General features: G+C 32.6%; 1 protein-coding gene across 16 annotated transcripts in view; it reads left to right on the top strand.

Moving 5' to 3' along the window:
• Nucleotides 1–16426, top strand: part of SOX6 (SRY-box transcription factor 6) — a 652457-nt gene that overhangs the window by 400716 nt on the left and 235315 nt on the right. For all 16 annotated transcript variants that reach the window (XM_027580197.2, XM_027580203.2, XM_027580196.2 and 13 more), the window contains one exon: nt 2311–2400. In XM_027580197.2, coding sequence (XP_027435998.2) covers nt 2311–2400 — 90 coding nt within the window. The remainder of the gene's footprint in view (nt 1–2310; nt 2401–16426) is intronic.

Genomic DNA, 16426 nt, shown 5'->3' with positions numbered 1-16426 from the left:
ACTCAGCATTATGGTGAGGATTAATTTTTTAATAGGAATGTGAAATGCTTTGATGTAATTAACCATTTTATTAATGAGTAGCTTTTATGTGAAGCTGTGTACACATGGTCTGATTTATGTTTGAAGTGTGTGTTCCTGTTGTCCATACAGTTCTATTTTTCTCCCATGAAGCTTCAGCATTCTTTTCCTGGAGCTCTGAAAGATTTCAGGTCTATTTATAGAAATGAGAGACATATTTTAGCCTGTTTTACATTTAGTGTGTATATAATCCTAGTTTATGAACTTGCTCTGAATTTGTGATCATTACTAGTAAATTGGGCTTTTGTCTTTTACTATTATAATATATGCTCTCAACTCAAATTTGAACCAAACAAATTATGCTTTAGCATTTGTATCAGTGATTATCAGTTTAATGCAATGTTACAACATGTATGAAAAGGTTAAAAGAAAAAGCACTAACAAAACTGGGTAGGATAGGAACTTGAAGACATTTTGTTGATTATTCTTATCCATGATCTGCTGTTATATCGATCTCTCTTAGAAATTGAAACCTGATTTGGGAAAAACTAATCTCTGTTAGGCATGGCTTTGAGGATTTACTTAACTCCCAAATTTAGTCTTATCATTTTTATTACTTTAGCATAAAAGCAAAATATGTATAGAACAAAGTATATACCTTGTTTTTGAATTTAAAATAAAAGTAGCAAGAGACCATTTTGGAAATTAAATGCAAACTGATATATGCATATGCACATAGGTTCTTTTGGAAGATCACTCGGTATCCAGTTTTTAATTATGGTAGTAGATCACTTGTTGAAGCCTAAAAAAATAATTAATAGGAAAGAATAGAAGAAAAGGAGGAGGGAAAGATAGAGGGAAGAAGGAAGGGAACAGGCAGTGAGATTTCACTTAATAGAATCAAGCTGACTTCTATTTAGAAAGAACTTAACTTCTGTGATAGTGAGCTAGTATGGTTGGTGTTCTTCGTCAGCCATTTCACGACGCACTGATCTGGATTCCATCCATTCCTTGATTGATTGATCATGTCATGGACAAATGTTAATTGTTTTCACCAATACTTTCTAACGATGCAATGGTCTTCTCATCTCTTACCTAGGGCTTACTGTCCTTTTCTAAAGCTTATCTAGTTTCTAAAACCCTTTAGATCCATCTTGACCTTAATGTCATTCTGAAAAATTCAAGGAGGATTTAGAAGTTGGAGAAAAAAAATGAAAGGGAAAATGCTAAAGAGATAGGTACTGACATGGGAGAAGAAAGGCATTTGGAATTGGAGTAACTATTTTAAATATAATTTTAAAAAGAAGTTATCAGAATTTTGACACTTGGAATGTTAAAGTTTAATGGGAGTATGCTTTGCACCGAGGATTTAGTATTTAAATCTGCATTCCCTTTTGGAAGCATGGCCTATTTGTTAAGATTTGAAGCTTAACAGATATATATAAATAGTTGTAAGCAGTAGCTCTAGTTGCAAACCCATCTGAATAGAGACAAAAAAATAACTCATTGAAAAAAATTTGCTAATTATTAGGACATTCTAAAATTTAAATTTCTGTAATCTTTGTGAATCTTTATAGAAACAACTATAATTACTCTCTATAATTTAGTATGTTACTTAGATATGCAATAGGGCAAGTAGTGTTAACTTAGTATTTCCTTTATAAGACTATATATCTCTTTCTATATAAGAGAAAACTTTCAGTTTTTATTACTGAGGGTCGGAGAACATCTTGACTTTATTTTCTTTGAATTTTTCTCTAAATGAGTATTTTACAAAAATTGCCATATGTTATTTCTTTTTTTAATGACTAAGTGTTTACACTTTGGTTTCTTCTCCCTTGAAGATTTGTCATTCTTCCTTGAAGAGCACATGCATTTTGCTTAGACTTAAAAAAAAAACACCTGGATTAAAAGGAACAACATCTAAGCTTAAACCTATCATAGGAAAGAGCCCCCTTTTCTGTCCTGTCAGTCTAAGAAATGATAAATGCGACTGAATATTAATAGAATTATATTTATAATACCAAGATAAAATTATTAAGCATTATCTTTTTTCCTGGGAATAGTTCAAATAATCTTCTGGTAAAAATAAATTTAGTTGTGGTATTTTGTGATAGATATGGTAATATAATTGTCTGTATCCTAGGGTTAAAACAACAATGAAAAATAGCTTTGATCATTTTTAAATGAGAGAGTTTCTCCATAATCTGGCTTTTTTGGATTTGTAATATTTTAATACTTAAAAAATACATATGTAATATTTTTAATACTTATTTTTTTTTACTCTAATAGATTCCTCCTGCATGGAAAAACTACTTTCAAAAGATTGGAAGGAAAAAATGGAAAGACTAAATACCAGTGAACTTCTTGGAGAAATTAAAGGTACACTATATGAAATATCAAACATGTCAGTGGAGAGAATGTTATTTTGTATAACAACATGCTTGCTGATCTCTGTACCCTAATATTAAATTCTTACCTCTAATATTTGTTTATATATGGAGGGTAAATGTATAGTGTGTCCTTGAACTTTTATTCTTTATAATGTTTAGAGAATGAAATTTTTCCTTCTCTTTTTATTAGTCTATAAACATATAAATTATAAGATAAATTGCTTCATTAATTTACTTAACAGAAAGGTATGAAAAAGAAACAAATGTCAAAAGATGAAGAGCAAATTAAGTTAAAGGTAATTTTAGTCTTTCCTCTTGAAATCATAATAATGTCTTAATTTATGAATCCAAATCATTAATTTGATTTTTTTCTGGTCAAAAAGGGTCAAGGGTAGCACCTATAAAAACAAGTTTATAGAATGTATTGTACATAATAGTTTATGGGTGGATTCTGAGGCTTGGTTACCTTTTTCGAGTCCTGGCTCTGTCACTTACTAGCTGAGTGACTTTGGGCAAGTCACTGAAGTTTTCTATGTTTCGAATTCCTTGTATCTAAAATGGGAGAGTGAGAGTTTCTACCTCATAGGCTCATTAAGAGGATTAATATAAGTAAAGCTTTTAGAACAATTCCTGGCACTTAGAAACACTCATGAGGTTAAATTGTGGTCACTGTTTTTATTAAGATACCCATAGGATCATAGGTTGATTAATCTCAAGCAGATTTCATAGGATTTAACTTTTCATGACCTCTGACCTTGATGAGGATGAGCATCTTTAGTTCTGAAGATGTGTGATTGATGCTATTATTTTGAAACATGTTAAGAACCATTACAAAATTAAGTTTCCTTATCAGTCAGGAAGTTCTTCTTCTTCCCTAAATCTCTCTTGTTGATGCTTTTGTGAAGAAGAAGTACTATATTACTAGTTTTGGTATCATGAGTATAATCCATGGTCTCTAATTCTATCAGTTGTCTCTTACAGAGAGACTCTTTTCACTCTGATTTGCACTAACAATTTGGGAATTTACATTAGTTTTCTGAAGTTACAAACAACGTCAGGTGAATCCTTCTATTGGTCATGGATAATGTCTCATTTAAGATAAATATCTGGCAATTACTATTTGGTGAAAATGTTATTTTTAATTTATTGCAGAAAATTGTCTAGTGTTCAGGGATGTTGTGTTCAATTCAAATGAAGACAAAAGGAAGTCATCTCTTTCTCAGGAAATGATTAATAACTCATTCCATTAACTAATATAGTATTAAAATTAAGTGGAAATTGGATATTATTTTGAATCTCACTGCTTCTGTGCTGTACTCATAAAGGCTATTTGCTATTTTGGGTGAAAAAAACTTAACTTATAACTGACGGGTAGAAAGAAAGTCATTAGTGACATATTCTCTATCCAGCTGCAATAACATGTTGTGTGCTACTTTGCACGTCATTCTGTGTTTTCTATCCTTTCCAAAGTCATTGGTTTTACAACAGTGAGAACAGAAATGGTTTGTGCATAGGCAAGCTTTTGCCAGCATGAATGATGGGGGTCTTGCTTTTTCTTAGTAATGTGGAAGCTAACATTTTATTGTGTTATGATTCAGCATCAAGTTTTTATGCTTTGGGTTAACTCCTCCCCCTTGATCCCCTTTCCATCTTTCTTTATGTTTCATTCTGATTATGAATTTATAATGTGAAAACTACCCTAGCCTGAGATGGTCAAAATGTTTAAATCTTGAAAGCAAAAACACATACAAAATTAGGCTTTTCAAACTCTTTAACTTTTTTTCTGGATTCTTTATGTGATATGTGAACTTTGATTTGTGTGCTGCTCTCAGTTTTATAAGCATAGGAGGTAAGGTTCTTACTAAAATTTTCATTTTGATTTACTCTACATAATTGTCTCTTTTTACAACCTAGTATTTTATTACCATAAGTATTATACACAAAGCATGCCAATAATATAAGAACTGACATGAAATTTAGTTTAAGTTGATTCAACCACTGCTAAAACTTAACATGCATTTTTAGTCTCAGTGAGATCATGCCAGTTAGTTATTATCCACCTAAATTAGTTATAATTATTCTGAAATTTTAGAATGGTTTAAATACTATCCCCAAGAAATACATTCTATTGTGGGTTATCAGTATTTTATATCACAAGCTCTGTGCATTTTTCATACCTCTTATTATTTTTCCCTCATTACATATTTAGTGTAAAAAATATAGAAATACAAAATAAAATTAATTAATTATTTCTGCCTATATTATGTTATTTGTCCTTTCCATTTTAATTAATACATGTATTTGTTAAATTTTTTACCTTAAAATTAGAATCATCCTTTTACTATCCTTTTATAAGCTATTCTTCCCACTTAATGATATATTGTCAATTTCTCTGTGATTAAGTCATCTAAAATGCTATTTTTACTTACAGAAAATATTGCATAAACTGAGGTTCTCATAATTTAACTGAGTCTTTTATTCAACATTTGAAGTTTTTTATTATTTGTCATTATAAAGAAAAACTTGAATATGGATAACTTTTTAATAATTTTCGGTATTAATTAGTGGTTATTTTCTTAGGATGTATTCCTAAGAAGTGAGATCCCTGGGTCAAAGCATGTGTTCTTTTTTAAAAAGTCTGGGTTCATACTGCCAAACTGCCCAGTAGAAAGGGTACAGTGTGCTGCCCTTACCAACGGTATCTGCAAGTATTCTCTTGCCCTCAATGACAAGTATTGTTACTTTAAAAATTTCTTGCTGGTTTTAGTAGAGGGAAAGGGTACACTACTGCTGATTTAACTTTCTTTGGTTATTATTGAGAATGAAGCATTTGACATAAATTTATTTGTATTAAATGTCTCTTCCTTTGTGAATTGCCTATTTATGTTGTTTGTCCATTTTTCTTATTAAAGGATTTGTCTAGTTCTTATGGTTTTGTAAGACTCTTACTGTATATTTTAATGGTATTAACCTTTATCTGTCATATATGTTACATTTTATCATTTTCTTTTACTTTATGGTTTTTGTTGTCAAATCTTTCCCTCCCTTTTAATGCTCTTTTATGTTGGGGGTTTGTTTAGAAAGGCTTCCCCAGCTCTGCTATATTTTGTTCCAATTCTTTGACTATATTTTTATTCATTTAACTCTTTAATTCGTCTTGAATATATTTTGATGTGTAATTTCAACTAGAGATACAACTTAATTTTTTTCTTAAGCCATTAACCAAATATCTCTGTATTATTTATTAAAAACCCATCTTATTCTTCTGACTTGAAAAAACATCTTTTATCACACTGATTGCAAATTTGAAACCATTTCTCAGTTTTGGGTTCTAGCCTATTGATGTATCTAAACTTTCATTAGTATTGTAGTATAGTATCTTTGAAAAGTAAATATTATAAGACCAAATTCATAATTTTCTTTAAGGTGTTTGCATACTTCTCTAAAGTTTATTTTAGGCTTACTTTAACTTAATTGTCAATTAAAATCCCAAAATAATTTTTTGAAAGGTTATATGTATATGAAACTATAGGGTGAATTGACATCTTTATAGTATTGAATCTTTTCATTCAAAATCATTTATTCTTTTATGTCCCTCAACAATAATTTGTTTTTAAATATAGATTCTGCATGTTTCTTTTGATGTTTTTGCTATAATATTTAATATTTTTGCTTGCTCTTGTGGATGAGATATTCTTCACTCAGTTTTCTTTTTGTTACCGTATTTAGGGATGCTAGTGAATTTTGCTGGTTCATTTTATAACTTTCCTCTTTATTGAACTTATTAGCTCTAGTCATATTTCAGCGGATATGTTTTCTCTTTTTTGGCAGTTATATGCCCCTTTTTTTATCCCTTCTCATATTACACTGCCTAGAATATCAAGAATGATATTAAGTAATACACGTGATGGCAGGTATTTTGTGCAGTTTTTAATTTATGGAATTGTTTTTAACATTTCACCACTAAGTATTAAGATATTTAAGACATTCTTTATTATTAAAAAAATTCTAGTCATAGTTTATTAGGAGTTTCTATGAAAAATTGCATTTTATCTTATGGCGTATCTTCTTGGTTTTTTTTTCCAAATTTACTGATGAAATAAACCCTGATTAGTCATGGTGTAGTCCTATTTTAATGTACTGACTAATGGTATTTGCTCATATTACAGTTGTTATTTTTGCATCTGTAATCACAAATGAGATTAGCTTGTGTTTTTCTTTATTTGTACTATCTTTGTTAATTTTTAGTACCAGAGTTCATGGTTGAATTGGAAAGCTAGGCTATGTAAAGTATTGAACAGATAGCATGAGAATTACTTATTCCTTGAAATTCTGAAAGAATATACTCATAAAACATCTAGGCCTAGAGTTTTCTTTGGTAATATTTTTTTTCTTTTTACATTGCCTATTTCCCTTTAAGTCAGTTTTTCTAGGAAAAACATTTCCTAGAAAATTGTATGTTTCACTGAGATTTTCAAATATATTAATATTGATTTAAAGTAAAGATCACTTATTTTAAGTTTTTTATTTGCTGTTATATATTCCATTTAAAATTTTGCATATTTGTTTTATGTCCCTTTTTTTTCCTCAATTTTACTTGCCAGTGGTTTTTCTATTTATCTCTCCTCCCAACACCCCAATAAGTATCCAGTTTTGAGACTTATTTCTCAATTCTACTGCTTTTCAGAATGCCAACTACTTCATCTTGCTTTTACCTATATTATCTCTCCTTTGCTTATTTTCCTTATACTTTTTCTTTTGTTTCTGATACCCTTTAAGTTCCTAAATTGAATACTTCATTTTAAACATTGCTTCTTTAATAATAAAGGTACTTTTCGCCATGAATATACTTGTAGAAATGGCTTTATGCATCCCATAAATTTGAGCTTTTAGAATTCTCATAGTCATTATTTTCTAAATAGTCAATATTTGTATTATTTTCTACTTGATCTTATATTTATTTATATATTCTTAACTTTACATCTTTTGGATTCAGGAGTGGAATGAAGCTGGGGAAGGGAGGAAACAGCTTTTATTACTACCACTGAAAAATTCTATATGGTGGGTTTGTTGGCCAAGGGAGAATTAAAATGTTGGCAGTAGAATGGTTAAGAGCAGTATTAAAAAATGAATCTTAGGGGTGCCTGGCTGGTCAGTCAGTTAAGTGTCTGTCTTTGGCTCAGGTCATGATCCCAGGACCCTGGGATGGAGCCCTGCATCGGGCTCTCTGCTCAGCGGGGAGCCTGCTTCTCCTTCTCCCTCTGCTGCTCCCCCTGCTTGTGCTCTCTCTCTCTCTCTCTCTATCAGATAAATAAATTAAATCTTTAAAAAAATGTAAAAAATAAAAAATGAATCTTAAACCCAGTGAGCTTAATATTACCATATATTTAGAAACAACACGTTAATAATCTCCTTAGAGTCTACTTTTTAAAAAACCTGCTGGGGCATCTGGGTGGCTCAGTCCATTGAGTGTCTGACTCTTGACTTCTGTTCAGGTCATGATCTAGGGGTTATGGGTCATGAACGTTGGGCTTTGTGCTCAACACAGTCTGCTTGTCCCTCTTCCTCTGCTCCTTCCCCCTGCACGTACACTTTTTCTCTCTCTCAAATAAATAAATAAAATCTTTTTTAAAACAACTTTCAAATTAAAATCTTATTGTTTAAATGAAGCAAAGCAATATTTCTGAAACCTTTCAATAGGGGTTGGAATATTGCTAAAGTTTGAGAAACACTGAATCATAGATTTTCAATGGGTCTGTATCCGGGTATTGTCTAATATTTTTTAAAAGAAAATCCCATCCCTAACCCACCACCGTATTTCCATAAGTAGCCTTTTTCCAGTTGCAGTGCTAATTGAGGATAGAGTACTATAAATGGCATAAATTTAATAGCAGTAATCTCAAAGCTATGTTCCAGCCAGGTTAATGTCATTACAAGTATTGCTAGATAACTTTATTATTAAGAGCTTAAGTGAAATATAACATAAAATTATTAGAATTTTGCCTTGGTCTGGTTATATCTGAAGTATTGTGTTCTAATTGGGGTGCCATATTTTTAAGGGATCTGTTTTCAAATTTGGATTTATCAAAAGTTGCTGAAATGGTGAAGAGTCTTGAACATTTAATATGACTAGTAATTAAAGATCTAGGGAAGTTTGGCCTAGTATAAGTTGGTTGGTTGAAGCTTTGTTGAATAGAAGAGATTAAGATTTGTTTTGGGTTTTAGGGTGTTAAGGAAATAGGGAAATTATTCTCAATGTACAAAAGAACTTAGGAACAATTAATGGCTATCTGATGTGATACAGTTGGATTGCTTTAAGAGAGAGTACCTCAAATATGCTAGGTATTCAAGAAATATTTGTTGAATGAATGGATGAATTAATAAAATAACATCTGGAAATTTGACTGTGGAAAATTTTAAATAGAGCTGTTGTAGAGGATATTAAAGAGTATTCCTACTCTGATGGAACGTTATCTTCCTGACCTCCTAAGGTTTCTTCAAAAATAATACCAGTGTTTACAATATTTTCTTAATTATAAGACTAGTCTTTAAAATACTAAGTATTTTCTGTCAAGAAGTAATAAGTACTTTTGTAAGATGCTTTATTGTTTATAAAGGAAACAGAGTACTAAAGCATCTATATTATTTTATTTGATCTTTATTATAACAATCTATTGAGGAAAATATTATTATATTGATTTTATATAAGAGTAAAATGAGACTGAGAGAAATTAAGTGGCTTGTGTGAGGTCACTTAAGAGTTGCGGAGATAGGTTTTGAGTCCTGCCTCTAAAGCCTCTGTTTAATGTAATACAGCGTAATTCTCACAATCCTCAGAATCTTATACTTCTGCAGTGGAGAAAAGGGGAAGATAGACTCTGGGCTGTTCCTCCCTCCCACAATGTACAAACAACCAAAACAGTTTCCCTTGTACCCTTTTTTATGTAAGTGAAGCAGTATCACAAAGCAGGAAGAGGTATAGGCAATTGCTTTCTATAGAAGTATTTACCTTGATCTCTGCCTGAATATGAGAGAGGGGAGAGTCATATGGTAGAAGGACAGAAGGTAAGAGAGAATTACTGATAGGGTCCATAACCCATTTGTATGTATGTTTGAGTTGTACCACAAAGTGAGGATGCTAGGATAGTTATGGTTCTGAAACATTTCTAAATACAATGGGGACATACCAAATGAAATCTAGAGCATTAGGGAATCAGCCTCTGCCTCCATGGATAAGCCTAATCTTCTGTGGTTTACGTAAGAGAATCTTAGCCAGCTTCCCTGTTTTGCACACATGCCCCTCTATGCTGTGGCTGGCATCTCCTTGGTGTGAAGGCGCCTCCCTGGGCAGTGTGCCAGAGAAACAGTGATGCTGGTTGTTTGAGTTAGCACAAACTGTTTGTGCTTGTGTTTGTCAAACACACAGATGATATGACAGACAAAAAAATAATTATGTGGTATGAACCAAATAAGGAAAATAGTGTTTTCCTTCCTTGGTCATTTATGATTAATCATTGCAATATTTACATGTAGGGATTCAGGTACATGTGCTTGTCGGTATACTCCGCTGCCGCTTAGAAAAGTGCCAGTCTCTTTCTGATAGGAAAAAAGTTGATTAGAAAAATGCTTTTAAATAGAAAGTTCTACAAATGATCCCAACGTTTTTCAAAGCCACTATTGAGAAACGATTGCTTATTGTAGTTATTCAACTAATATGTCTCAGAGGTTTGTTCTAGAGCCCACCTGTTCCTGCCATACTTTGCTATTCAAGGTTTTAAGCATTACTCCCCATTACTTCATTAGGGTTGTTACTAAGAAAAGTAAAATTAGGAACTGTGTTGCATCAAATAGTACAAGCATATTACAGTTGTGCCTGGCACAAATCCTGAATTAAAAATGTGAATTTATTATGCTATTGCCACCGTGTGCCAGTGAGAGCCAGTTTTCATTTTTAGTTTTGATTGCAAATACAAATCTCTGGAAGAGAGCACAGGAACACAAAAGTCATGGTTTTATTTTTTTCAGGGCACGATGGGTCTTTGATGATCAAATAGTATAGGTTATTCTTGAAGTAACTTAAGTAGTGCTGTTATTACCAAAGGGTCAGAATGGACCTAACAGCATTCCCATAGAATCAGTATTCTGCATCCCAAATTACTATCTTAAATGCCAATTCTCTTTCCTAGTTTGCTCACTTCTCTAGTAAGGGCCTAAACCATATCTAAGTACTCTGTACTCATTCCATACATTGTCCTTTCTACAGAAAACTCTGTTTTTTAGGAATAGTAATTCACAGTTACTTGTGGTTTTGGTTGTAGGCAATCACAGAAGGACTAACGTGGTTTGCCAAGAGCTATGACTGTACAGTTTACATATTCATTTATAAATGAATTTTTCTTGAATTTCCATTTATAAACTTATAGCAATGTCTTCATCTGAGGGAACTTAAAAAAAAATCTGGAAGTGTTTAGAGGCGAATCATCTGCCACTTTTCAACTTCAATGAAGTCAGCAAAGTTCACATACCTAGTGATTCTTGCTGCCTCGTAGGAAAAAGAGTTGAAACAGTAATCTATCAATGTTGAGATTTCATGTATTTTGAAAATTTGAAATTGTTATTTCTAAGACAAATGCTGTATTGCTCTGAAGCCAGCTTGTGAAAGGGATTGGGAGCACGTGTAATTTTCTTCACTTTCCTGTCTGCATGAAATAATGTGGTAGAGTATCACTATTTTCTGTATAAATCTTTGTAATTGTAGAACTTCAGAGTAACATCTAGAATCATAGAATCTCAAAAGATTAGAGCTGAAGAAGCTTTGCATATTATGTTATCAAACCTCTTATTTTCCATGTAGGGACCCCAATATCTAGAAAAGAGAAGTTACCACTCTCAATCACATAGTCAATTACTAAGGTGAAAACTTAGCATTCCCCCAGAATAGCATGTTTAGCCCATTTCACGTAGTCTTTTGGTTGTGTTGTAATCAGTAGTGAGTTATTGTTTCTGAACCGATGAACTCCTTTTACTAACAGTAAATGCATATCGCAGTTAGTTTTATAGATATATATGCATTATAATAGCAATACCCATATTTTTTAAAATTATACTATGCACGAATGTAAACATTTCAAAGCTTTCCTTTTTACTCTATCATAAACATCTTTTACTTCTTTTGAAGTCTGTGTGATATACATACAAGCAATTAAAACCTATCCCCACTCGCGTTTGGAGACACAAGGTCTTCTTAATTAAAATTCAAACAAAAGCTACTGGTAAAAATTACTACTATATGATTAAGGTCTTAAGTATTATGATACAGTAGAATCACTGTTAACTGTTGGGATTAAAAGAAATCGATATGTTGGGGAAAAGATCAGTTGGATCTAATTAGTGAAATCAATGTTTATATAAAAGAAAATGCTAAGTTTAGTGACAAATTCTGGTTATAAATATAACACTGGATGAAGTTGTTCTTTGTTATTACATTGACCACATAATCATGTCTTAAATTCATTGAATAAAAATCTGTAACTTTTTTTAGTAGTTACTATAATTAAAAACATAGAACTTTACTTTAAAATCATATCAAGTTTTAAAAATTTCAATTTTATAAAATGTTGTTATATATAAAAATAGTCAACAATTACAAAGTATTTCTATTGATTCCATTTTAAAATGCTAATTTTAGCAATAGCTACAGTCTAGAGTGGGAAAGGAGGCAAAATTGGTTAGAAGTAAAAAAGATCCAAAGTATTCTTACACAATTATGATTACATTAAATATGTATTAGTCTATTTGGTGACATACCGAAATAAAAGAGAATACATTTTGATATAATTCAAAAACAAGACATTTCACTTTTTCTTCCTGATTGCTGTAATGAAAATAAACATTATAACCAGCATGGAGAAGCAAAACTATTACTAATTGCAGCCTAGATTTTAAGTAAAATGGAGGTCATTAGCAATTTCCTGGAAGCCATTCAGATTGCTTACCAGGAAATGGTAGCTAGCAGGACATCTGTAATCCTCCTGTGTGGAATTAGTGAAAACATACTGAAGCTTTAATGATGTGTGTTAGACTTTGGCTTATGGTGGAAACTTTCTCTATCTAAGTAGCTCATATTTCATTGAATACAAGCGATTTTTATTTAGTATTAGAGTACAAACCCAGAATTGAAAGTAGCATTTAACATCCATCCATATATACATACCCTACTATACACCTGTATAGATCAGAGTATGGCTCATAGTGGAATAAGAGATGACACGGCGAATGGAAGAAGAGTAGGAATCTGGAAGAGAAATAGAAAGAAATTTCTTCTATAACTTGGAATGCTGATTTCACAACATTTTGAGTGGTGAATTTAGTCCCATTTATAGTAGCATCTTCTTATCTCAATAAAAAGATAAGCAAAGCTGACTGTCAAGTGAAAACACCTTACAGGACATAAATTTAAGTTTGACTGACTGTATTGTTGTGGGAGAAATGGGGTCACCGATCTAGAGACTTTAAGCATGGCATCTCCATGTTACCGGAATTATTGGTTGTCCTAATAAGGGGAACATCTCTGGAACTATAAAGAGTAACAGAGTAAAACTGAAGAGAGTATTTATATACTCTAGTTTGTGTGGAAAATTATATATATGCAGAAAATTGCTGGAAGGATATTTAATAAACTGTTAACAGAATTTGACTATGAGGTAAAAAAAGGTATGAGACAGGCTGATTTTTAAGCTTGTTTTGTATAGTTTGTACTGTAGTTTTGTTTTTGTTTTTTTTAAACCATGTATATGCCTTGCTTTTTCAATACAAAAAACTATTTTTTAAAAAAAGACTGCAGTCTTCAATGAAAATGAAAGGATTTGTTTCCTTATTTGTATAAGAGAATATGGATGATACTACTTACTTAGCTTCAAATTGTGTTGAGAAGATTAGAGAGAAAATGTTTAGTATTTGGCATAGCGTAGAGTAGCATAGAGTAGGGAATCCACAAATACTATAGGTAGGCAACAACACTTGGCACAATTAAGTACTTGAAACAGTAAATACTGATAAAATGATGAACTGCAGTCCTCAAACTTGTTTAAGACTCTCAGGAGTCTTAAAGTGTATTGAAGATTCTAAAATTCTTTTGTTCATGTGACTTATATCTAATAATACTTTATTGTGTTAGAAATTAAACCTGAGATGATGGGTATTAAAGAGGGCACGTTCTGCGTGGAGCACTGGGTGTTATACACAAACAATGAATCATGGAACACTACATCAAAAACTAAGGATGTAATGTATGGTGATTAACATAACAATAAAAAATTTTAAAGAGAAAAAAGAGAGAGATACAAGTGAAAAAAAAAGAAATTAAACCTGAGAAATTAAAAATATTTAATTCATTTAAAAGTTATAAAATTAAGGGAAGCCTGTGTGGCTCTTTCGGTTAAGTGTCTGCCTTCGGCTCAGGTCATGATTCCAGGGTCCTGGGATCCAGCCCCGCATCGGGCTCCCTGCTCAGGGGGGAGTCTGTTTCTCCCTCTCCCTCTGCCCTTCCCCTCAACTCACTCTTTCTCTCTCACTCTTGCTCTCTTTCTCAAATAAATAAAAAAAAATCTTTAAAAAAAGGTTGTAAAATTAAATCTGCTACATGTTAACATAAAAACTCATTTTTATGAAGAATAACTATATTTCCTAAAGTAAAAATAATTTAGTGAGAAGAATGGCATTGTTTTACATTTTTGCAAATCTCTTTAATGTGTGGCTGAATAGAAGACAGCTGGACTCTCTCATATCTGCTTTTACATTCAATCTTTTTGATATGTTTTCATTGAAATATATGAAGAAAAGCTAATATTCATATGTAGTTGATAAAGGGAAAAGTATCTTACAGCCTTTTCAAATAGTTGTGAATATTCTTTGATACTACATCAAATTTCCCAAGTGGTGGTTTCTTAAAGGTCAGGTCCAATGTAGGATCTGAAACCATATCAATGAAATGTCCAATACTTTTACATTAAAATCCATTGGTCCAATTTGAACTTTGAATGAATCATTTGCTCTATGCATGATTTTGTAATGGCATACATTGGTCTTTTAGATTATATTGTTCACTGAGTCACGTAGCTCTTCCTTATGGTGGCATATTTCATCATATAGTATCAAAAAATCACATTCATCAATATTATCCTCAATCTTATCAGGAAAATTTTAAGTATTTGGAAACTGTCATACTCATGATGGCAGACAGAAGTTTTCCAAAAATCTGATTTTCCCTTGAAAGTTCAAATTAGGGACGTCTGGGTGGCTCAGTCCATTAAGCAACTGCCTTCGGCTCAGCTCATGATCCCAGGGTCCTGGGATCGAGCCCCATGTCTGGCTTTCTGCTCAGTGGAGAGCCTGCTTCTCCCTCTCCCTCTGCCTGCCGCTCCCCCTGCTTGTGCTCTTTCTCTCTGACAAATAAATAAATAAAATCTTAAAAAAAAAGAAAGTTCAAATTATATTATTTTAGCCAACACTATCAGTTACTTTTAGAAGTGGGATCCTCACTTGCTAAATATTGAACTATGAATAAGGATATTTTGTCTTGTTCTTTTAAATAAAATTGGAGTTCTATGCAAAAAGTTCTGAAAAACTTCAGGTTGCAACTCCAATAATAGCACAAGTGATTTTCCTTGAGACAACTAGTATGCTTAAGTATAATAAGAAGTGGGATGCTTCCCATTTCATCACACAGAATGTTAACTTTTTTTTAAACTCTACAATCAAGAGTCTTCTAACTCAAGATCAAGAGTCACATTCTCTACTGACTGAGCCAGCCAGGTGCCCCTCATCACACAGAATATTAAAAATATGTGTATTCATGGGGCACCTGGCTGGCTCATTCAGAGAAGCACGCAACTCTTGACCTTGGGGTTGTGAGTTCAAGCCCCATGTTGGTGTAGAGATCACTTACATAAATATATAAATCAACTAAAAAAAGAACTTAAAAATATGTGTACTGTAAAGTCATTATTTAATATAATTAATTGTTTCATCAAAGACATTCTTTTTAATTTTTTTATTAACATATAATGTATTACCTGTTTCAGGGGTACAGGTCTGTGATTCATCAGTCTTACACAATTCACAGCACTCGCCATAGTACATACCCTCCCCACTGTTCATCACCCAGCCACCCCATCCCTCCCACCCCACTCAGCTCCAGCAACCCTCAGTTTGTTTCCTGAGATTAAGAGTCTCTTATGGTTTGTCTCCCTCTCTGATTTCGTCTTGTTTCATTTTTCCCTCCCTTCCCCTATGATCTTCTGTCTTGTTTCTCAAAATCCTATCAGTGAGATCATATGGTACTTATCTTTCTCTGATTGACTAATTTTGCTTAGCATAATACCCTCTAGTTCCATCCACGTCGTTGCAAATGGCAAGATTTCACTTTTCTGATGGCTGCATAATATTCCATTGTATATATATACACCACATCTTCTTTATCCATTGATCTGTTGAAGGACAACTAGACTCTTTCCAGAGTTTGGCTATTGTAGACATTGCTGCTATAAACATTGGGGTGCATGTGCCCCTTCAGATCACTACATTTGTATCTTTGGGGTAAATACCCAGTACTGCAATTGCTGGGTCATAGGGTGGCTCTATTTTCAACTTTTTGAGGAACCTCCATACTGTTTTCCAGAGTGGCTACAGCAGCTTACATTCCCACCAACAGTGTAGAAGGGTTCCCCTTTCTCCACATCCTCACCAGCATCTGTTGTTTCCTGACTTGTTAATTTTAGCCATTCTGACTGGTGTGAGGTGGTATCTCATTGAGGTTTTGATTTGGATTTCCCTGATGCCAAGTGATGTTGAGCACTTTTTCATGTGTCTGTTGGCCATTTGGGTGTCTTCTTTGCAGAAATGTCTGTTCATGTCTTCTGCCCACTTTTTGATTGGATTAATTGTTCTTTGGGTGTTGAGTTTGATAAGTTCTTTATAGATTTTGGATACTAGCCCTTTATCTGATATGTCATTGT

The sequence above is a fragment of the Zalophus californianus genome, chromosome 11 (genome assembly GCF_009762305.2).
Source record: "Zalophus californianus isolate mZalCal1 chromosome 11, mZalCal1.pri.v2, whole genome shotgun sequence".
NCBI classification, from domain to species: Eukaryota; Metazoa; Chordata; class Mammalia; order Carnivora; family Otariidae; genus Zalophus; species Zalophus californianus.
Note: the sequence above shows the minus strand (reverse complement) of the source record. Positions and strands in the feature narration are given on the sequence as shown.